The 23,020-nt window shown below is 38.3% G+C and overlaps 3 protein-coding genes across 6 annotated transcripts in view; 1 reads left to right on the plus strand and 2 right to left on the minus strand.

Annotated features, from left to right (window-relative positions):
- Positions 1 to 2,083: 2,083 nt before the first annotated feature.
- gnpat (glyceronephosphate O-acyltransferase) lies at positions 2,084 to 12,548 on the minus strand. Of its 2 annotated transcripts, none has more exons than XM_042390109.1 (17): positions 12,370 to 12,548; positions 10,012 to 10,203; positions 9,376 to 9,552; positions 9,138 to 9,267; positions 8,750 to 8,877; positions 8,440 to 8,515; positions 7,944 to 8,095; positions 7,382 to 7,512; positions 6,381 to 6,631; positions 5,856 to 5,954; positions 5,060 to 5,233; positions 4,501 to 4,580; positions 4,247 to 4,387; positions 3,510 to 3,609; positions 3,312 to 3,405; positions 2,266 to 2,327; positions 2,084 to 2,144 (listed from the first exon to the last, which is right to left on the minus strand). In XM_042390109.1, the coding sequence occupies exons 1-17, from the start codon at positions 12,391 to 12,393 to the stop codon at positions 2,101 to 2,103; spliced, it is 2,055 nt and encodes a 684-aa protein (XP_042246043.1). In that variant the 5' UTR covers positions 12,394 to 12,548; the 3' UTR covers positions 2,084 to 2,100. The 2 variants fall into 2 exon arrangements, with proteins under 2 accessions (XP_042246043.1, XP_042246042.1); XM_042390108.1 differs by having other exon boundaries at positions 5,060 to 5,236.
- Positions 12,549 to 12,601: 53 nt separating this feature from the next.
- On the plus strand, positions 12,602 to 17,464 carry c17h1orf131 (chromosome 17 C1orf131 homolog). 2 transcript variants are annotated; one of them, XM_042390110.1, is made up of 9 exons: positions 12,602 to 12,791; positions 13,790 to 13,969; positions 14,072 to 14,190; positions 15,648 to 15,707; positions 15,912 to 16,007; positions 16,141 to 16,227; positions 16,399 to 16,433; positions 16,805 to 16,940; positions 17,119 to 17,464. In XM_042390110.1, exons 1-8 carry the CDS (start codon positions 12,713 to 12,715, stop codon positions 16,938 to 16,940), a joined length of 792 nt encoding a protein of 263 aa, XP_042246044.1. In that variant the 5' UTR covers positions 12,602 to 12,712; the 3' UTR covers positions 17,119 to 17,464. The 2 variants fall into 2 exon arrangements, with proteins under 2 accessions (XP_042246044.1, XP_042246045.1); XM_042390111.1 differs by having other exon boundaries at positions 12,605 to 12,791; positions 14,090 to 14,190.
- Positions 17,465 to 17,939: 475 nt separating this feature from the next.
- LOC121882103 (E3 ubiquitin-protein ligase TRIM9) overlaps positions 17,940 to 23,020 on the minus strand; it is a 54,414-nt gene continuing 49,333 nt past the window's right edge. For both annotated transcript variants that reach the window (XM_042390106.1, XM_042390105.1), the window contains one exon: positions 17,940 to 23,011. In XM_042390106.1, coding sequence (XP_042246040.1) covers positions 22,964 to 23,011 — 48 coding nt within the window. In that variant the 3' untranslated portion in view covers positions 17,940 to 22,963. The remainder of the gene's footprint in view (positions 23,012 to 23,020) is intronic.

Here is a 23,020-nt window from a genome sequence, read left to right on the forward strand (position 1 = left end):
ACACTGACTAACTTGCACTTTGGATGAAGTGTGTGTTGACATGCAGATCGTAGTTGTACAAACACCTCTAGGATGCAGAGCTGCTTTCTTATTGGTTGAATTAACGTCAGTGAGTGAAACCTGAAGAACTAGTGTTTAATGTTTCAAGACAGTGGTGTTGTTTATATTACTCGGATAATTTGGTGATGTTTCATATGAGCATTTGGGATCAATTAGAAAAAACGAACAAAAAAAACAAAACAGATGATGTCTCATTATTCCAGTGAGACTTGTGCACTGATGGAGACGTTTAAAAGCTCAAAGTAGTTGAACATTTCAACGTAAGTGTAGCCACTTTCGAGGCCTGCACACAAATAATGCATCCCATAATGCTCCAATTCAAACTTGTCAATGGATGTGCCAGCTAATCCCATGTGAACGCTGCCTTGTGACCTAAATTGGAGCTACGATATGTTCCTGCAGTGAAAATAAAGGTTCAGTGTAGAACAGAACTTTCAGTCTAAAGTTACTCTGCAGGTGTTTGGTTTTACCACCAGCTGTAACTCAACCAATGACGTTTCTGCCTCCATCGCAGCTCTGCCTGTATTTGTAAAAACCACAATCTGATGTTGACACTGGGACTGCTAGTTAACTACCAAATAAATAGCTTCAATATAAGGATTTTTTTTTAAACTACTCTAGTTTTAGTTCGGAAACTTTGATAAAAAATACACACTTCTGAACAATGTGTCAGCTAAGTGGGTAATCCTGAGTCTTCAAATCACCCGTTGGCCTGTTATTCCTCTGTGTTAGTGACCTTTCATGAGCTGAGCTTCTGTGCTCAAGTTAATGCTCTTGTTTTCTTTTATTCCCTTGTAACAAAATGATATCAAATGTGTGTGTTTCTTTGGAAATAAATAAAGACTGCATATTAAACAACTTTATAACATCCCGACTTCAATCAGTCGAGTCAGTCAGTAAAAATCAGTAACTATGATGTGACTTCGGCAACTATTTTTAGACTTGAGAATGTGAGAGAATGCAAATTTTCTTCAACCTTGACAAAGAATATGCATTGGATTCCTTTGGTGTAGCTGGTAGTGCTTCAGTAAAACTAACGGCAATTTTATCTGGTGTTTGGCAATAATGTGGCATCTGACCTGTAGTATTATCTCCACTGTGTAAACAAAGATGAATGCACTGCTTGTTGGTGTAACTTGGAGTGTTGGCAAAGGGCCTGAAGATGGGCTGCAAACTTAAACCAAGGTGGCTTAAATCCAAACATGCAACCTGGCACAACTACTTTTGAAGTAGGCCCTGGGTTTGTGGCAAGTTCAACTCAAATATATTTAAGTTCATACAGAACAATAGAAAATCATTTTTACCAAAAGCTAAAATATGCAACTTCCCAAATTTTTCATCCACCTAATTAAGCAACTTTTGTTCCACAAAAAACACGAATACTGAAAAAAAAGAGTGTCAAAAGAGAGTTAGGATATAGGTCCACACCACAGTGCATGAGGGAATTCATTAAAGTGCTCAAAAAAAGCAGACAAGACTAAAAGAAACTAACAGCAAACAACAAACAGAGACAGACCGAAGTTGATATGAAAGAGGAGACTGAAAATAACACAAAGAAAAGCCACACTGAGAATAGAAGGATACATATCAAATGCAGTCATGGAGAATGGCCACTATCCTGAGTGGAGTTGGCACATTCAGAGGCTTTCACAAGGCTGCTCGTAACAAAAAGGTCAGTTATGCAGAATGAGACAAAGAGCTAAGCAAAACACCTTCAAAGGCCTTACTCATCATCTGGTTTCATGTAGGTATAGAAAAAAGTTTTAATAGAAGAGTCTCAAAAAGAGAAAAAAAGGCATTTTGAGAGGAGAGGTGCAGAGAAGAGAAAGAAATGAAAGAAAAAAAGAAAATAAAAGAGGTCTGCGGATGGCACCTCTTCTGTTCCGTCTCTTATAGAAAGCAGGTAGGTTGGACTGCCTTTGTGGGTCGACTTGTACTGTACCGCGCTGAGATGAGCTGAGAAAACGCTGCGTTTTGCATATGCAGGTACAAAGATTCGACCCTTCTCAGTCCCTTTTTTTGGCTAACGAGGTCGGTGAATTAAAGTCGAGCGACAGCAGCTTTCTGAGTCGGGAGTTTTCCTCCTAGACAAAGAGACAAATTAGATTTTTTGAAAAGCCTGGAAAGAAAACACTATTTTTTCCTTCATTTTTGTATTTGAAGCCAACTAAATGTTTAAGCTCCAATTGACAGCTTGTTTCTTACCTAGAGTGTCTTCCAATGAGTTCACCATCACCTTGTTGACCTTTAAAGTCCCTTGCTCCGCTCTGAAGTAAAACCATTGAAAGGAAAGGTTATTTTCAGAGCAAAACAAGTCTGTGTTCACACTCGCTGCTGAATCATAGCTTATGTAGGCACTATTTCACTGTTTGAAAGCATTTCCAACATAATCCAGAGTAAAATGGACACCGTTTCTTGAAATATGGCGCTGCTGATTTTTTTTTAAGTCGTTTTTCAATGCTGTGAACATCACAAACGCAATTCCTTTCACCTCAGATGTACTGGGGTGCAAGCAGAAATCTCAAAAACCAAACCCAACAAAAAAGAAACACACTGAATGGCTGGATACCACTAGAGGTCAAGTGAGATAATATTGGATTTTGTTATTTGGGTGAAACCAAATGATTCATTTTTTGTTTTGCAATAACAACACAACTGAAGGATTTTTTGGGAGTCTTTATCCAAATTGAGGGTTTAATTATAAAGGTTATTGTATTATGTACAGACTGTAAATCCTTTTGAGGCAAATTTGTGATTTTTGAATTTTGGCTACATAAATAAAACAAAATAAATAAAACTGACTTGACTGGATACAAACGTACCATAAGGCTGTAACTCACTTTTCATGACCAATAAACCGATTTCTCAAGTAAAAGGAAAAGAACAGAACAAAAAGGAGCTCAAAGCGCCGTGTCACTCAGAAATGGAAAACGAAACAAGCACCTCAGCTTTAAAAAAGTCCGGTGATCAGCAACATGATGAACTGAATATGACCACTATATAACCATACTGATTAGATTCATTAATTAAGCTAATATAAATAAAAAATATCTGTCGACCCACTTCACATATAATATGTGTGTAATATTATTCAAGGTCCTGGTAGTTTCCAGAGAATTCATTTTCTCATTGATATGCTGTCTAGCTATTATTGGACTGTTGTATTTTCAGCTTGTGTTTTCATTTTAGTCAGCTGTTGCTTTAGGCTATCCAACCAACCAGGGACACAAGGATGATCAAAACCAACATACCCTTTGATTTTCCGTACAGCGCCCAGCCTCAGCAAAGCTGCCAGAGAGTTCTTCTGAAGGTCAGATGACAATACCTCAGTGTATCTTAGTCTACCTGGATAACAAACAGACACCACTCAAAATCAGTATATTTTGTTGAAGGTTGAGATAAAAACACAGGAAGAAACAGTTTGAAAAAATTGGCAAAGAGGGAGAAACCTGCTAGCAGGTGTTTGATGATGAACTTGCGGACAGCGGGGATGAACTGTTTTTCTGTCAGAGCCTCAGTGGCCTCTTCACACAGGAACCGACACACCACCTGGACCCAACACACAAACACACACACACACCGCAGATATTAAGGTCAAAAATGTGTTGACAACACCCTCTAAAGGACATCTGATATTAAGAGTTCTGTTGCTTAAACATCAATTTCTTAATGAAAAAAAGTCTTGATGTTTGCATGCAGTTTTCTCCTGTTTAGAACATGTGCATATGCATGAATGTGTCCTAAGATATGTTAAATGGGACTTGACATTACATTTAGAGACCAATTTAAAAATAATTAAATATAAATAAATCTGTAAAACTGGAAAATACTGTTTAGTGCTGCAGATGCATGATATATAATGTTTTCTGCATTAATGAAAGAGTGGACAAAAGAACCTTGTCGCTACATTGTAAAAAAAAAATCTGACTTAAAAATCTAAATTGACTGGAACACAACAAGGAACTTTATATGACTTTCAACTCTATCAAGTCTCCAAAAACGTTCAAACAATGCCTGATAATTTCAGAAACTTAATTAAAGTCTGCAAATACTCTTTTTCCTCATCTGAATCTATTATCCTGCACCTGGACTAAATACAGGATTAGATATGCACACAACTAGCCTCCTGTATACAAAACCAACACAACCAACATTCACAAAACTACAGTGTGTGTGTCCCCGTCACCTGGTATCCTTGTAGAAAAGGGTCCAGCATACTGGTGAGGAAGGTCAGGGTTCTTTGTCCTCTCTCTGTTACAAGAACTTCCTGCTGAGTAACCTGCAGAGCTCCAGTCTTCACCAGCAGGTAACAGGCCTCCTCAAAATCCTACAGGACACATGACAAGAGTGAAAAATGAAAACCACATGTCTAATGGGCCTTACCGTAATTTACTGCAGGGCCATTTATTTCAAGCACAACAGAATACAAATGTTCTTCACCTGCACTGTAGCCCCAGGACAGAGGATGAACTCATTGGAGAACATGTTTCTCAGGAAGCTGAAACTGTTATAGACCTCCTCTGGAAAACACACAATGATTTACATGCAGGAGAAGCAGCATACTTGTATTCTAAATATCCATCTATACCATGTGGCTTTCTGGTATAAATATGTTGAACTATTAAGAGTGGAAACTGGTGTGCTCAGCCAGCACAAAATTCCTTGAAAGGGATTTAAATCTATTGCATTTTGTGGAATTTCTCTTCCCTTCTGAAGGATTTGTATGCCTTTGTCTCCTGAGGCAAAACTGACACCCTTTTTACACAAATTTATGCATTGAAAGCCAGCTGTTATTGAGTGACTATGAAAGGTACTCATCCTATTTTCTGTCACAAACACAGTTGAAAATATCTTTATTCAAGTAAATGTTCCAGCAAACAGAGAAATCCCTGAAAGTGATGTGAAACTATAGCGACAAAATAACTGAGTTTGTAGGATTATTCCCTTTACTTGCCTGGGCTGTGTTGTTCTATCACATTTCACAATGTGTCACACTTACGTTTTTTGTTGGAGGTGGCAGTGTGTATGGCTGAGGCCAGCAGCGCCGGTCGGATGAAGACGTGCAGCGCCTGGTTCCTGTAGGAGGCGCAGGAGAGTACGACGACTGCCTGGCTCAAGAGATCCTCTTCTGGAGTGATGGTGCTGTGAGGTTCCTCTGGCTTCACTTGTCCTCCTGCTTCAAGATCATGTTTAATGTCAGATGAAGGCAACACATAAGGGAAAGATGGTTTATTTTCCAGATATTGTATATTTTTTTCAGAAACTGTAAATGTGTAAAAGCTAGCTTGTTGTTTAACATTACATATTGTCTGGTGGATGTCTGGTCTCTCAATTTTACTGAACGCAGCTACATAAAATAGCCACAGCGTAGCGAGCAAAATGTCTTTCAAAAAGTGGCCTGATATAAGGGTTTGGATGCAAATGTGCAAACCAAAATGGTTGGCCTTTCATCCACATATAGGATCGTTTTTTCTGCTTCAATTAGACGTCTCAAGAGTTCTTAAGACCATTTTAGCCAAAAAAAGCACCATTGTTGGACTGTAATTGTGTTAATGTCAAGTTTTTAAAAGCTAGATTTGTACTTAAGAAAGTAACTAAGAAAGTTTTCTCATCACATCTGAAGTACATTACTTTTTTCAAGCATGTTTAACATACTTTAAGTGAAAGCTAGAAGCCTAAAATATACACTGTAACTTAACTTTGTAGGACTTTTCTTGATATAACAAGGAACAAAAAATAACAAGGAAATACAAAAATCAAGGAAAGAGGAAACAAACAAATGAATAAATATAAACCTTGTTCCACTGCCAGCTGGACTCTTCCCTCAGAGATCCTCACTAGACCTCGATGCAGGGAGAGACTGGAGGAAACTACCTCTGATGGAGGCATGTGGTCTGAGGGAGAGAATTAAAAAATCTTATCGACAAAATCGAAAAGGCAGGACAGAGAGAAAGGAATAAGGGGACGTGAGCACTTGTGATTAAAACTTACATATTGCATTAAAGCTATCCAATATGCAAATGTATCTAGCAAGATGGTCTTAATCTGAATCTAATCAGATAATCTACTCCATAAGGAGTACTTACGGTTTCAAGGATAAATCTTTTTCTGGTCTCAAATAACGCCACAACAGTATCATCATTAGTTATATCTAGATTACTTAATATCACTTCAGCTCCCACTAATAAGCTCTTTTCAACCACTACATCTGAAAATCAACAAAGGCATCTTGTTCATCAGTTCACTTGAGCACAAAGTCAATAGTATCATTGTGACAACAGTGAATGTGCCTGAGAGGGAGGACTGGGATCATACTGTACCAGGCCAGTGTAGGAAGGCTCCATACTGCCGGGAGAGGTCCCTGAGCCACACAGCTTTTTCAGTCAACTCGTCCAGCACCATCCCCTGTTTCTGCCCCGCCGCCTGGTTCTGGTGGTGGTTCTGGAGCAGCAGGGAGGCCAGAAGGACCCACGGCTTCAGGACCATGTTCTCCTCCTGTGCCCTTACCAACCTGTAGGCAGAGTTATTCACGAAGCTGTGGATCTCCTCGCTGGGCCTCCTGGGAATGTGTCTGGACAGCGAAAGCTTACAGTCAGGCCATGTTTTTATAATTGCAGAAAATATGGTATAACCAGTATATGGAATTATTTTTGCACATTAAAAGAAATATATTTTTATTTTAGAAAAAAAAAAGATTTTGTATTGATTTTTTTTAGATTTGTATACAAGGACAGCCACATATTATAAAAACATCTTTTATCTACATATCCTCAACTATACATGAATTAAAAAGTGAACAAACACTTGTGCAAGAGGGGGAGGAATCTATAAGCTAAAAGACTAAAGACAAGATCAACTGAATTACATTAAACAAGAATGATGAGGGGTGGAAAAGCTACTACAAAATATAGGATACATACAACCAGGAACATGATACAAACCTTTACAAGAGGTGGCTGCCAGGTGAAACAGTAACAAGCTTTTTAAAAATCAAAATCAGATATCAGTGGGTTCAGAACAAGCATGATGAGGGATTTACTGACAGGTCTCAAGTATGTAAATGTCAAATTTTGCCACGTTTTTAGGGTGTATACTGAAGATAGCGCAATCTTGATTAGATAAAATCTAGATAGAAGGCCTATTAGCCTTGTTATACTCCTGAAAAGAGACAATAGCTTTACTGATGCACAACATGACATGTGGAGGAAGTTAATTCAAGAACTAATCATGTTGTAAAAACAATCAAATAGCAGTAACAGCACTGGATGCCTGGGCGTTCCTTTAGTTTTTACACTGATAGTTTAATGCTTGTACATCATACCTTGGTTTCAGGTTGAACTGGCAGCGGTTAACCCTGCCCTGGGATATACTTCTGACAGACACAGGCTGACCAAAGTACACATGGATACTGCCATAGTCTTCACTGAGGACCTTTCTGGCTTTAAACAGACCCTGTAAGAGAGAGATGATGTAGTGATAAACAAACCTCATACAGACTTCCTACACCACTAACATATTTCTATGTCTGTACCATAAAACTCACTTTCCAGCACTCTGTTCGTTCATTTACCCCTTTTGGTAAATTAGCATAATGTTAAAATGTTTCATCTCTGACATGGACAACCAAAAACCAGAAGTCAGTTTCCCAATTTTACCGTGGTGGAAAAAATTGACAATACCTGGTGATAAACATTTATTTCAACTAGTCATGTGAGCCAATTTAAAATGCCAAAACTAATTCTCATGTATGTATCAATTTTCTTTCAGGCTGCAAAATGACTTTTGATTAAAAGATTGTTTCAGATTTTGAGAAAAAAGGGTGCAGCTGTTGAATTTTTACACTGATTTGGGATTTTTCCAAATCAAGTGTTTAGGTGACTCACTGAAGTTGACTCCTTGGGTTTAGGTACACCCAGTAGTTCTCTGGCATAGAGCGACTCCTCCAAGATCCTCTCATAGCTGATACTGACTGGGACCAAGCTGACATCATATACCTCCCCTTTGAGGAATGGATCCATCACTATGTTCAACAGACCTGGATGAAGACACAAAGATAGGACACTCAGAAAAATATTGATTATTGAACAAAAAAGGTTACATCAGGTGAAAATGGATTGTACCACAAATAAAAATTCGCAAAATGATGTTGAAACATGTTGAAAATATAATGTATGATCCGGGCTTTTTGTTTTGTTTTTTTGTCAAATATTCAGTATGTTTTAAGAAGCTGTACTGGCAGAAGAAACTACAGAAAAACCAAAACACAGTATCTGTTCAAACATCCAGTGGGAAATGTTTTACAGATTACTTGTAGATTATGAATTTTGTTTTTCCATAGAAAGCTGGGAGAGCTTGTGGTTGCTTTTTCATGTGACTTACCTAACTTTGGAGTCAAAGACTTGCACGTTCGGCTTCTGGTCCCCTCTAGGAAAAATTCAACTGGTGCAAATCCATTCTGGAATAAAAAAAAAACATTTACAAACACTTGATTGTATTTACTCTCTCCCAAAGTTGTGCATTCAATACAGAAATAATATCACAGTTGTAAGTTGTATGGACTGTGTTCACTCTTTCTGGTGGGCTCTGTGTACCAATTGTGATCAGGCCTTTAAATTATTAAAACGGGCACAACAAATGTCCTTTAAAACTTTAAACAAAAAAGTCTCTGAGGAAATAACAGTATCCTCACCTTGAGCATGGTCTTAACGTACTCTGAGAAAACAGCCCAGTACAGTTTGTCTCCACCAAATGACCGCCGAATAAAGAAAGCTCCAGACATGCGCAGCATCTCCCCAACAAATTTCATCCCCATGAAGTCTGCAGGGAAATACTGACTGTAAGTTTATACGCAAATAGTGATGGTGCAGTACAGGACTGAATTATGTTGAGAGGTAATCTGAATGTGGACAATATGAATATAAATCATTCTAAAACACAGCAGAGTACGTCCTCCAAAAACACGATAAAGTAGAATCAACACCTCTCTGACACAAAGTCAACAAAACCTGGACAGCTTGTACATGTGTATCTAATAAGCTGGTACCTAAGCACACACACTTGTTCTTTCCCATGCTTACCCATGCCGGCAGCGATGACAGGCAGAGCCAGGTCGTAGGTGTACAGGATGTATGACATAAGCAGGAAGTCCATGTAACTACGGTGACTAGGTAGCAGAACTACCGGGTGCTCCTGAATGGCCTGCTGGAGCTAACAACAATACAAACACATATTAGGTGTGTATGTGTCTGTCAGTCTTCTAAAGTGTTTTTAACTTTTCACTGACACTTAATCATTAGTGTCTGTGTTTATACTCACTCTCTGGATGCCCTCTTCATTGACACAGATGCTCCTGAACAAGGTTTTAAAAACCTTGCTGAGTGTGAAGGCGAAGAAGCGAACAGTGCTGAGCTGCAGGCGGTGAGCCATCTCCTCCAAGATGGCTGATGCCTCCTCCTGGACATCATCAACAGCCCTGCCCATCTCTTTGGAAACCTTGGACATTCAAAATAAAATATTTCCCAGAACAGCATAATGTGGTAAATGTATTCAGCATCTGTCAGCTGTGTATTTGCCAAAGCACACGCATGTACTTTTTAGGAACTATGGTAATATTTTCCTATAAGTTAGGAAACCACTGGCATTAATTACCACAAATACTACATATTTATTAATTAAGACATGAAAACATAATTAGAGAGAATAACAGAGTTTACACTATAGCATAAGCATTAAAGCATAAGCATAAAAATATGCCCTCTATGGAACGTAATCTTAATATCATTTCACACACTGACCAGTTTTCCTTGAAAGAACATCCATCCTGTATAACCATACTTGAATTTGATGTCATTTATCGGCTAAAATCACGCCAATTGCAATATATCTACGACAACTAATATCAGCCGATATATTGGCCTGGCTTATTTCAAGTTCAGATGAGCTATGACTTACCTGATTGATGACATAGTGTATCTGCTCAGACTGAAGCACCATGTTCTTCAGCTGGTTGGCTTTGCAGGGAGCTACTCCTTTGTAAAGAACAGGAGTGTAACATCTGAGGGCGTATCTGAGGTCGCTGGAGTTCCTCCTCTCTTCCAACATGTCTTCAAAATCATCTCTTTTCTTCAGCATAGGATCTCTATGCTAGATAAAAGCAAAACATCGCACTATGTTAGAAGCAGGTATTGTTTCTACAGGGTCTACTTTGTGTCTATTGGTAATTACACATCTGAGCAGACAAAAATGACATGTGGAGTTCCCCAAGGCTCCATTCTGGGGCCTCTTCTGTTCAACATCTACATGCTCCCACTGGCTCAGATTTTGGAAAATAACAAAATATGTTACCACAGTTATGCAGATGACACACAAATTAACATAACCGTATCACCAGGGGACTATTGTCCAATACGAGCACTGAGTAAGTGCACTGAACAAATCAATGACTGGATGTGCCAGAATTTTCTTCAGTTAAACAAAGATAAAACTGAAGTAATCGTTTTTGAAGCCAGGAAGAACAATTAAAAGTCAGCACTCAGCTTCAATCAATAATGTTAAAAACCACAAACCAAGCCAGAAATTTTGGTGTAGTCATGGACTCAGACCTGACTTCCAACAACTACATTAAGACAATTACACAGTCAGCCTACTATCACCTAAAGAATATATCAAGAATTAAAGGACTTATGTCTCAGCAGGATTTGGAAAAACTTGTCCATGCATTTATCTTCAGTAGACTTGACTACTGTAATGGTGTCTTCACAGGTCTCCCTAAAAAAAAAATCAATCAGACAGCTGCAGCTAATTCAGAACACTGCTGCTCAAGTCCTCACTAACACTAAGAAAGTGGATCATATCACTCCAGTTCTCAGATCTTTACACTGACTTCCTGTCTGTCAAAGTATTCATCTTAAAATACTGCCATTGATTTATAAAGCACTGAATGGTTTAGGGCCAAAATACATTTCTGATCTGCTGCTACATTATGAATCATTTAGACCTCTCAGGTCATCTGGGACAGGTCTGCTTTCTGTCCCTAGAGTCAAAACTAAACATGGAGAAGCAGCATTCAGTTTTTATGCTCCACATATCTGGAACAAAATCCCAGAAAACTGCAGGTCTGCTGCAACTCTCAGTTCTTTTAAATCACAGCTGAAGACTTTGCCTTTTATTAAACCAAATTTGAGGGTTAATATCATACACTGCACTGTATTTTTTATTGTCCAGTTTTATCTGTCTTATTCTATTTTAACTTATTTTCATTTCCAAATTTAAAACTTTTAATTGTATTTAAATGTCTTTTTACATTGCCTTGTGTTGCTTTTATAATCTGTCTTGATGCCTTTTATGCTCTATGTAAAGCACTTTGAATTGCCTTGTTGTTAAAATGTGCTATACAAATAAACTTGCCTTGCCTCCTATTCATACTGACTATTAAAAGATCCCTTTCCCCCCTTGTGCTTTCAATGTAAGTGCTGGGGGCCAAAATCCCAAGTGTGTTCACACACAGTCATTTTGTGTAAAAATGCATTTCAAAGTTGATGTGAAGCTTATATGAGGCTGCAGCAGTCTGAGTTAGTCATATCAAGTAGATATCTGACACATTTACAGTCTTTTTAGCATCAATTTCCCTCTTCAAGTTTCCTCAGACAGTGTTTCCCTGTTGAGCTGCGGTGGAAGAATAGTAACAAAAAGAGGGACTTTGGCACAAAAAAGACTGTAATGTTGAAAGATATCTACTTGATTTGACTCATTTGGACGACTGAAGCTTAATAGTAGCTTCAGATAAACTTTTAAATACATTTTTGCACAGAAGGAGAACTGTGGATTTTGTTCCCCATCGCTTAAGTGCATCACGAAGGGATCTTCTAATTGTCAATATGAACAGGAGGAATGACTATGACAAGCAAAACCTGTTTTAAATGTTCATATGGCCACCTGACTGTTATTTTAAGACAGACTTGAAAAAATGTGAACTTATCCGTTAAGGCACTGCTAAGGTTACACAGTTTAAAGGCAAGAAATCAACTGATTAACTTAGTTCTGCCACAGTGATTCAAACCGTCGCTGCATATCATATTGCATAACAGTGGCATGTAGTATAAAACTACCGCGAAGTAAATCAATAAACTGCCTTGTTAATGTCCGTAACATTATCACCTACAGTACAGAACAGTATGTTTCGAAGCTGTGTTGTTATATACACACACATATGAATGTGTTATTCACTTGTTTGAATGAAACGTCAAATGCCAAACAGTGAAAGCTAAGTTAGCTTAGCCTTCTGGCTAGCAAAGCATAACAGTTACATACCGAACAAACAGCGTTGGATGTCATACTGCGTCACTCTTTACAAACACATACACGCTGCTTCCAGGGATGTTATATGTGCATGAAGGATTTCTGTGGTCCTGCTTCTTAGTAAAGAATGCTCCTGGTTGATGTCGGCACTTGAACAACTTCACATGGGCGTGTTACTACCAGCCGACTTTTCCGTATATTTTCACGCAAATCTACGGTGGCCCGCAAGGACCGCCCCCACGTGCTTCCACAGTTTGTTTTCATTCATGCTGTCCGGCTGCTATCGTTGAGCCTCAGCGAGTTAGCATCTGTTTTGCTCTCTTTTTTGTTAACCTGCCTGTACCATTAACTTAAAATGAACTCCAAAGCTAACGGAGAAGAAGACGAAGATTGTCTGTTTCTTGAACAAGTTTTGGACAAACTGTATGACTTTGGTAAGTGTAGTGAACAAGCTAGGCGGCTAGCTCATAGGCCGTCAGAAACCTACTAACTTACTACTCCTTTCTTACTTGTTTTAGCATGTAAATACACAATGGAAAGTTAAATCGGTGCAACAGAAGTAAAAACCTATTAAAGGGATGTATTTCCATGTGCTTTAGTAATGTAGGATGAATGAATAAACGTCTGCTCTACAGTCTTATTAACCATCAGTGATCATGATGGTCTAACAGTGACATACAGGCATGTTTACCCTTGTTTCAGTTGCAGGCTTTTATCCACCTGTTTAGAAAGATATAGTTCTTAATACATTATATTTATATCAAGTAGTAAAGGACCTGTGCAAGTTTAAAGTTTGTATATTAGTGGCCTATACTAATCACTCCATGGAAGTCGAGGATCAATATATTTTTATTTACAATCACAGAGGTGATCATTGGTAAATATTGTTAACTCAAATAATCAGTTAGCAAGCTGATGTGTAATTACAGAGACAGATGTTGAACTCTACTGCCCACTGTCTCTACTCTTATGTCAATTTTGTGTGCTGTTTTATGGCTTCATAAATTTGTGTTTTATTTTCAGATTTTTTGATATTGAATTTTTTGTATTAAGGTATTTATGCTAATTCCACATATTGATTTTCAATCTAATAGCCTTTTATTGTTTTTAGCTTTGTTATCAATAGTTTTTTTCTCCTTTGTTTATTGCATGTGCATCTGTTGATGGTGAGTTGCTTTGCATTTGCATACTCTTGTAGTGATAAAGTTTAATTGAATTGAATCTAACAGCCAGCAGTTATGTATACTTGGAAATCATAGCAAAACTAAAGTCTGTAATGCCGATCTTATTAAATTCCTCATGAGCCCCTCACATAAACACCACAAGGGGACATAAACCCTGTAAAATGATGATGATGTTTAGCTAAGGTTACAGGGACTGGAATCAGATATTTCACACTTTTGGTACCTGTGTTGTTGACTTGATGGTGCAGGTAATAAACCAGCAACCAAAAAGAAGTATCGGAAGAAGGGAAAACGGAAGAGATGTGAGGAAGAGGAGGAAGAAGAAGACGCTCCTTCAGCTGACAATGAAGACAACAGAGCGGAGCATTTTGGTGTTGCTCACCAGCAGCAACAATCAAAGGCTGACAACACTACTCCTCAGCAAACAGGTAGGCTGCCACTAAAATATGTTTTGTAACTCTGCCTCCCACCTATACCTTCCCATATTCCAGCACAGTTTTCTGTATGTCTCCTTTTCTCACTTGTTAAAGGTATCATGTCTTACTCAGGTCCTACCATGCAGCAGGTGAGTCAGGTGGAGGTAGTGACCTTCCAGGACCCCACTAAGAAACAGAAGACCAAGCCGACGCCAGCACCTGACAAAATACCTGTAAGTCTATGATTGTTTTTAGCTTATTCCATATATATCAGAACACAGCTGAGGCTTACAAGGTCCAGAACACACTTGTTTTCCTCTGGTGCCACCCTTAGTTCTGTATTACATTTGTTAGCCTTTTAATCTAAGAATAGCAAAGTAGAAACTGGTAGAAAATTACGGACCCATTATAAATTGCTGTGTTCTAGGATGCTGTATCATCTAGACTATATCTGTCTGTATTCCCCTGCTGCTCTTTGTGCTTGTTGAAACATTATGTACAGGTATGATTATTTCCTCTTCAGCTTCTGCTTGTTGAACACACCATTTCATTTTATTTTTCCTGTTTTCTTGCTTTTTCCACATTATCTCTTGATCATTCAGCTTGTGAAAAATGAAAGAAAGCAACTTTATCAATTTCATAATGCTAGTTCAGGACACAAGCTATCCTTCATAACACTGTAATAAAGTTTTTTTAGTCTTGGTATTGTCATCAATACTCATACTGTACTGAGGCTGAGAGGCTTATAGAGCTGCATTCTGCTTTCCGTCGTCTTGAAACAATATAGTCAGAAGCTTAACTGATGCACACCGTTGTGCAGGACTTTCATGATATCATAAGTCCAAGGTTGGATCATTTTATGCAACTTGTGTTATAAAAAACAACTCAAAAACTGTCTGGACACTCAGAGCTCAGTTTTGCTTGTTTGAGATGTCTTTATTGGATTGCATTTTAATATAAATCTAATTATTGTGATATTAGTGTGTGTAACCAGTGTGACAGATGAGGTAACTCATATATTTTAATATTTCAGCAGATAGACAGATACAGATTTTTTTTTAGGTCAAACAGACATATTGAATTTACATTTCCATGCAGCCAATATAAGTTTGAAAAGGAAAAAATGAAAACAGATGATCTGCTCTGTGAAATCTTCATCTTTTACCATCTTATGTGCTGCATTTTACGTAGAGTGTCGCCAGTCAGACTTAGTAATGAATCTGAAACTCTATACAGCACAAAGGAAAAATAGTTTTATTGCACAAAGAGGTACTACACTTCCTCACAGCATAATGGAGTAGAAATGGAACATAGGAGGGGTGAAGTGAAGTTTATATTCTCTCACAGGAAATGTGACAACATCCTTTCGGTCACCTGAAGCAACAGGGCTGAAGGGGAAGGTAGTTTTGACATTACAGTGGTATGAACTAAAAATCATCTCCTCTAGGATCAATTACTTTTTACAGCAGCTTTACCAAAGAACTGAATCAAGTCAGCTATGTGTACAAATGCAGCACCTTCTTATAAAAAGTCTTTCCTCCTAGAAACTTGTTTTGAATTGAAAACCTGCCACCATGTGACCCATAGTTAACCTTCTCTGTTTATACTCTTCCTGTCACCATCCATTCACTTCATTTTCTTTCTCCTTTTGTCTTTGTTGCCTTTGGATGTGTGATGTCTTCACGTCCAGCCCCTTCAGATAAAAGAGAAGAAGCAAAGCGACCAGCTAGAAGAACTCAATTTGGAAAAGGTGACAATTTTATCACACTTTATATCTTCTTTAAGACATTTCCTGTGGCATTTATATTGATGTTGCTCCAAAGCTGATTTACTAAATTAAAACATCTGCTTTAATTACAGATTTAGTGACAGGTGATGTGAATATTGTTATTTTATGATTTCTACATGTTATAAAATTACATTCCTTTTATTTGTGTGTATGTACTGTATGTAGGCTCGTCTGGAGGTGCATCGGTTTGGAATCACTGGCTATAAGAAGGAGCAGCAGCGTGTTTTTGAACAGGACAGAGCAGTCATGCTGGGAGCCAGGGTAAGGAAAACTTTCCTCCCGTTCCTCCAAAGTTGGAAATACTCATGATTTGATTTCTTTTAGTGTTTTTCCAAAGTTCCAACAGCTAAGTGACCAACTTGTTGACGTACAGTAATTCTTCTCTCCTGATCAGCCTCCTAAGAAGGAGTATTGCAACTACAAGGTGCTACAGCAGCAGATCAAAGAGAAGAAGCAGAAAGCAAAGGAGGAGGTTCAACCGGTAAGACCTGCGCCTTCAGTTAGTCTGAGGTGTTATGCATGAAATGGGTTGCCCTAATTTTACATATAAGTGAACATATATATTGCTAGGTTGTTAGTTAGAAGGTTATGGGGATGATAATAATAATAAATGAATAAATAACAATTCTAACTATGTGTCCTTGCTCTGTAGGACCTGAAGAAAAAGAAGAAGCAGAATAATCAAAGGTGGGTGGACTGTAAACATTTCCCTCATTACAGATCTTCATGGATCACGAAGCAGCAGCAGGGCGGTGTAAAGTGAAAGACTTACATGCTGGCAAACATTTTCTCTCCTTAAGTGTCCTTGAAGCTGTATAGTATATAATTATCTTAAATACGTAAGTCTAAAACACAAGAATGTCTCCTTGATTAACAAGAATTCATCATAACCTGTGGATAGAAACACAGCACCGGTAATTTGCATAATATCTTTCTTCAGTATATTTGGCATCATTTGAGCTTTGGAGAGAAAATCCCACATTAACAGATGTTCACACAGGCTGCCTAGCTACATGTCAGTGGTTGAAACCTGCATTTCCATATGCCGCCATCTCCAGCAGGGACAAGAAGAAGAACGCGTCCTCTGGTTCGGCCTCGGCTCCCTCAGGTCAGGTCGGGCGCTTCAAGAACGGCATGCTGATCCTCAGCTCCAAGGAGATCCAGAAAATCAAAGGCAAAAGGGGAAGCAAATAGGTGTGTGTTCTTACACTTCTATAAATCACTTAAGAGGAATTAAAAGATGAGGACTTGTGGTTATTAGGGAATTTAGGGTTAATATTAAACTCCTGTCAAGTGTGAAGGCCAAGGTTAAACATCTAGTGATGAGGATTAAGGGGAGTGCAAATGTGTGTTCATATGTTTGTGTTTGCAGGTGACCAATTAAATCTTCAGGATGGGAAAATATCAGCAGACCAGAGGAAGAACCGGTATCCAAACCTCCATCAGTGACTTTGCAGCCAAACATGAAGGAGGAAATGGACAAAACCTGATGTTGAGAAGCAGATTTCCTGAGGACATGTCTCAGGTCTGCTGTAAAATATGAGGTGACGGTGTTCCTGGTGAAAGACCGCTGAGTCAGGATCCAATTTATCAGTCTTCAAAACGGACCCTGAATGTGCGCCATGGCAGGAAGTTAAATGCACAAAACTGGAGTCTCTGTCGAATCATATTCCATCACAGTTAATTTATTTTTGTTTTATAAATGACCGAAAAAAGAAGACATTTTCATTTCTCGTGTTTTACACTGTAAAGGCTTTTAAAATTACGCAGTTACAATGCATTTCTCATATACAAACCATGTAGTCGTACAAAACATTTACAACTTGGCAGGAAGGGAGGGGGGGGGTCAAAGGGATCTCAACAAGACACATGTAATTTAAAAAAATGTCGACGTTTTCATGAAGAAACACACATAAACACACTGAATGGACCACGAGAAAGCAGAATCGGTCTTGCCCCTAAAAACCGTTATTTACATCACCTCTTGGGAGCCTCAAGAAGCTGTCTTCTAGATGTCAACGTTGCAAGTCTTCACAGAAACCAGTTCGTTCCATTTCATTAAAGGAAAAACATAAAAAATAATGACGATGGCGAAACAAAAGCTTGTGATCTGGCAGTGTGCGGCTGGGTGAGGTCACAAATTCTCACACCATTTTCTTGAAGCAGCTTTTTGTATTATTTATATATGTTTTAAAAAAAAAAAAAGAAAGAGCATGAGGAAATATCTGCAGCACATCGCACATGTTTCAAGCTGTAAGCACATCCGTGTCACGTTGAGACTTTGTAGCCGGCAAGCCTTTTTTTTTAACCTCTTTCAATCAACCATAGACGGTATATATAATCAGTAGCCATTCAACTTTTATACGGAACAAAACAAAGAGGGTGATAGACAAAAGAAAATAAATATATAATTAAATATATTTACATACTTAATACAGTAAATAAATGACTTTTTTCCTGTGCTGTTTTTTTAAGATAACTAACTGCATTGACATGCTTTTTTCCCAGCACCATATCTTGAAGTTAAATTAGTAAAATATCTCACATTCATGGGTGGGTAAGTGTGGGGTAAAGGGACATGCCATACAAGCACTCTTACAATACCACATCTAGACAGGAGTGACTACAATGTGAATCATTCTAAATATGTGATATTATGGTCTGAATCTGCCACATAAAGTATTGGTTTGAAGGAAATGGACTGACCCCATTTTACCTGATATACTCTCTGGCTTCCCAAACCTCTGAAACACTTTGAATCCTAAGCTTTTTGGTAGTAGCTTATATTCCCTCCAGTCAAGATTTCCTCTGTGCCACTTTGATATCAGAACTGCCCAGAGACATGCAACCCCCCCCCTCTCACCCCCCCAAATCATCCAGACTTTCAGAAGAACGTGATAGATGTCTCACGTTGCTCGTGGGCGCTAAATCTATTCCCGGGTTACAACAAAGTCTACCTTGGGGCACGTTTCTCCTCTGGTGTGGGAGGTTAGAAGAGACCGAGCAGCAAGTAAAGCTTCACATGATGCAACGTAGCCCTTAGGTAGTAGCTGGCAGTCTGGGGCACGTCACAAAGTCCCCTGTGGCAGATAGTTAGATGTTTGGTTTCTGGGTCGGGGGTTGGAGGGGAAGGACTGGTTCAAATCCTGACGTTTACACTAATGCTGCATTCATGTCACAAGGGGAAAGGTTGTAAATATACTACTGGAAAGCACTGCTTAGGTCAACGGGTTCATATATACCACTAGAATATACTGTTTGTCTTCAGTAGTTCAACCTCCTGCCTGTAGTCAAGCATAGAGGATGTTACACAGCTGGTAGACCATATATGGCTGCATGCCAATTAAATTTCAAATTAAGATTTCAACTTTAATAAAATTATTTATTATGGGTTTTATTTTCTTGATCTTAAGTTTGCACAGTAATGAAATACTTTCATTGGTGTCAATTTTTCCCAGCAGACATTTTGACTTGTCATAGTAGGAAAAGCACAGGTGTTACTATTAACATTAGCAATGACTCCTGTTCTATTCAGGTGTCTCAGTAATTAATGACAGCATCCTTTTCCTACTGTGAAATGTCAAAATATCTTATGTGAAAAATGTCTAAACCAAACTCTGCAGAAAACCTCAGCTTCTTCATGACTTCAGACAAGCTTCCCCACATAATCTGAATGCAGCATTCATTGCAGAGAGCCAGTTAAACTGGTCAGGCTTGTTGCAGACTTGCACTGTAGCGTAAAACACCATCTGTTTTGCTATCCTAGGACTTAAATGTCATGGATTTGACATTCTTGATAACAGCTTTGATTCAAAAATAAATATATAATCCCGTCTCCAGCTCCCAGAAAGGTTCAATCATCATTCTCCAGTAGAATTTCTTCATTCAGTAAAGAAAGAACCCAAATTCAGGAAGCAGAACAAAACATAATTAAAAGATATTATACTACTCTAGTCCTCTACAGTTAAGTAAATAATTTTAAAATAAGTACAAATGAATGTATAATATTTCTGTTATATTATTGAAAATAGAGCTTTCTAATTTTAGTAAGAAATACCTGCTTCACCTGGTATATTTAAAGTTTGTGTTGAACTGAAAATGAGAATAATAAGGGTGTGGTAAGGAGGATATAAGTGCTTCCTGCGATCATAAGAATTTGTCAACATATATAAAAACATGTAAAACAGAAAAGAAATGACTGTTTTATGTCCCTGATTGAATGTTGGAATATCATGCGATAGATGAGACAAAATGCTTGCTGACATTTTTTTTTTTTTAAAGTCAGCAGTTAAAGGTATGAACACACAGTTGACCCATATGTAACAACAGGATTAGTTTAGAAATGCATCAATCCTGTTGTACCTCCATCCAACAGCAGAGGGCGAGCTGTCGTAGCGGTTGGCTTTAACATCACTCTTTGCAATAACAATAATACAGTTCACTATTTACAATACAGCTTCAGATATTTTGTAAACTTGTTTGATGCGTAATCCATGCTTAATATCACACGTCATAATCACATATCAGTATTTACAGTTTGTGGATTCCCATACACACACACATATGACCCCAACATCTGTATGGCAGGTCTGCTGTCTACACTTCTAATTACTTCTCTCTCACACTCAGAACGTTATAGATAATAGAAATATTTCAATATCGTAATAAAGATTAAATAAGTTTAAATTCATTTAAAAACAAACTTCTGCATTCTCTGCTGCATCGAGCTGAGTGACATGATAAAATATACACGGGTGACGCATGTTTAAACGATATTATCTTATATCCTGTGTCACAGTGGTCTGGTTGAATTTTGAAGCTACTGTCCTCTACAGGCTGCCGTATCCAGCCGCCTGACGAGACGTCTGCAAATGTAGCTTTACCTGATGTGACTTTTCAAGATCATTAAAGGTACCTGGTCGTGTGAGATTCTACAGAGAGACTGAAAGATGAGCACACGATAAAATTACTAAGAGAAAACCACACTTCTTTTTTTTAAAGCAAGGTTAGGCTCAGTTCCATTTCATTTTAGCATGTTTTGACGTTCATCCTGATGTGTACAGAGCATGGGAGAGGCTGATTCAACTTGTTACCTCACCTTGATTAATACACACATTTAAACCTCTTAAACCTCATTGAAACACCGGTTGGTCACTCATTACAAACTCCTGCTGTGCTGCAAAACATTATTCAAACCCACAGAATAGTTTTTAAAATTCTAGTGAAGATCCAAAAGTTAGCGAAGATGCCAAATATGTCTGATAAGTTGAAATGAGGAAATATGTATAAAACGATGCACAAGACATCTAGAATATATCTATTTGATTTAATGACAGGATTCTTGAGTTTGAATAAAGCTGAAGAGCTGTAATAAGATGAAGCAGAATATAAATCTCTCAGTAAATGTGGGATAAGAGGCTTTAAATGACCCTACAGCTATTTAAAGGGGAAACCTGAATATTAAGGGTTAAATGTCAATTTAACTCCTGCAGGATGTCTCAAACTGATTTCAATCACTTCTATTAAGATGTTAGTTGCTTGCATGTACGGCATATTATTATTGGTGGTAGTAAAAGTTACAATAATACAAGCTAAAGGACCCAACAAGCCTGGAGTGGCGCTAAAGACTAGAAATTGGATTTGTATCAGTTAATAGTTAAGTCCACTGTCTGCAACTTCATATGAAGTTATTTCCTGGGCTTATTTTACGGCCTACTTCTATGCAGCTTTAAATAACACTGAATGATAATAATCCAAAGCAAAACACTATGTTTACAGTTGTAAGGAAATGTAGCAGCATGTTTCAATGCTTTCAAAAGTAGTTTGATATCTTGGAAAATGTGTTCTCCGCTTTCTGCCAAGAGTTTGATGAGAAGATTGATACCACTCATTTATTTGTCCATCAAATGTAATGCTACATCCAGCAGCAGATTAGCTTAGCTTAGCATAAAGACTGGAAGCAGGGGGAAACAGCTAGCCTGGCTCTGAGTAAAAGTAACAAAATCCACCAACCAGCACCTCCAAAGTTAACTGATTATCAAGTTATGTCTCGTCTCTTTAATCAGTACAAAAACAAAGATTTTTCCCCGTTTCAAGTCTTTATGCTAAGCTAAGCTAAGCAGCTGCAACTAAATGAATTCAGCACTTTGTGTTGCAGGATAAAACATCCCCCCCTTCTCTTCCAGGCTCTGTAGATCTATCACATCACTGAACAATGAAATGGAACTCTCCCAGCTTGACCTCAGTGTGTAAACCTCTTTGACAACAGCACCAAACAATCTTTACGCCACTTTGCATGACACAGAGATCTCAGATATTCCTACCCACAGACAGGAAGTCAGTTCTCCATTAAATACGAACTGAGAGGGGAAAAACAGAAAACAGAGAAGGCGGCGGTGTTGTCGGAGCTGCAACTGAGATAAAAGTTTAGCTTTTGAATATTTCATGAGTGAAACAACCCGTGGTGCCATTTGAACTCCTAAAAAAAACTGTTTTCATCTGGTTTAATCTGTAAACACACCTGAGAGAGAAGCAGAGCAACAATGAGCATCACTGAATCATTTCTCCCTCGTTTTTTTTTCCCGCCTTCTGAAAGCACCTTGCTGCTATGAACTGCTATTGATAACTAATGATGACTATGGTGTTGTTTTCTGATTGTATATCAGTAAATCAGTAAACAGATCAGATACCAGTTAGCACAATAAAAAGCAAAAATAACTGCTAGCACAATATTATTTCACTGCACAGTGTGAGAGTCTTCACTGTTGATTCTGTCAAAGTGTGAGGATTGATTCGTTTGATCACAGGCCTCTAGGAGACATTTCAGGCCATATTGTTCTTTCAGTGACTTTTTTTTTTTTTTTGGAATGGCACAAGCTGGAATAATAACATGAGTGCTGTTATTATTCTGGAGTTCACAGGGCAAAGACCGGGATATGAAAAAAGTATGGCGATCCACAGTAACTCTGTAGTGACATCCACAAGCTTCAATCAATGTATTTATAGCCAATAATAACTCAGATTTAATCCTTCATCACAAATTATGGAGCAGGATTTCACCCTGAAGTGTATCCAAGACAAAGGGCACCTTGAGAAGGGTGGGAGAGGGCTAAATCCCATCTGGCAGGATTTAAAAAGATCCATGTGGGAGTGAAGTGATGCTGCATATGACGTTGTTGGTTTGTATCCAGGGCACGCTCAGACGGAGGAAGGAGCTCCTACTGTTTGATATTCTTTGGCACCTCCAGGCCCGTCAGTAAGGTCACCTGAAGAGG

The sequence above is a fragment of the Thunnus maccoyii genome, chromosome 17, assembly GCF_910596095.1.
Source record: "Thunnus maccoyii chromosome 17, fThuMac1.1, whole genome shotgun sequence".
NCBI classification, from domain to species: domain Eukaryota; kingdom Metazoa; phylum Chordata; class Actinopteri; order Scombriformes; family Scombridae; genus Thunnus; species Thunnus maccoyii.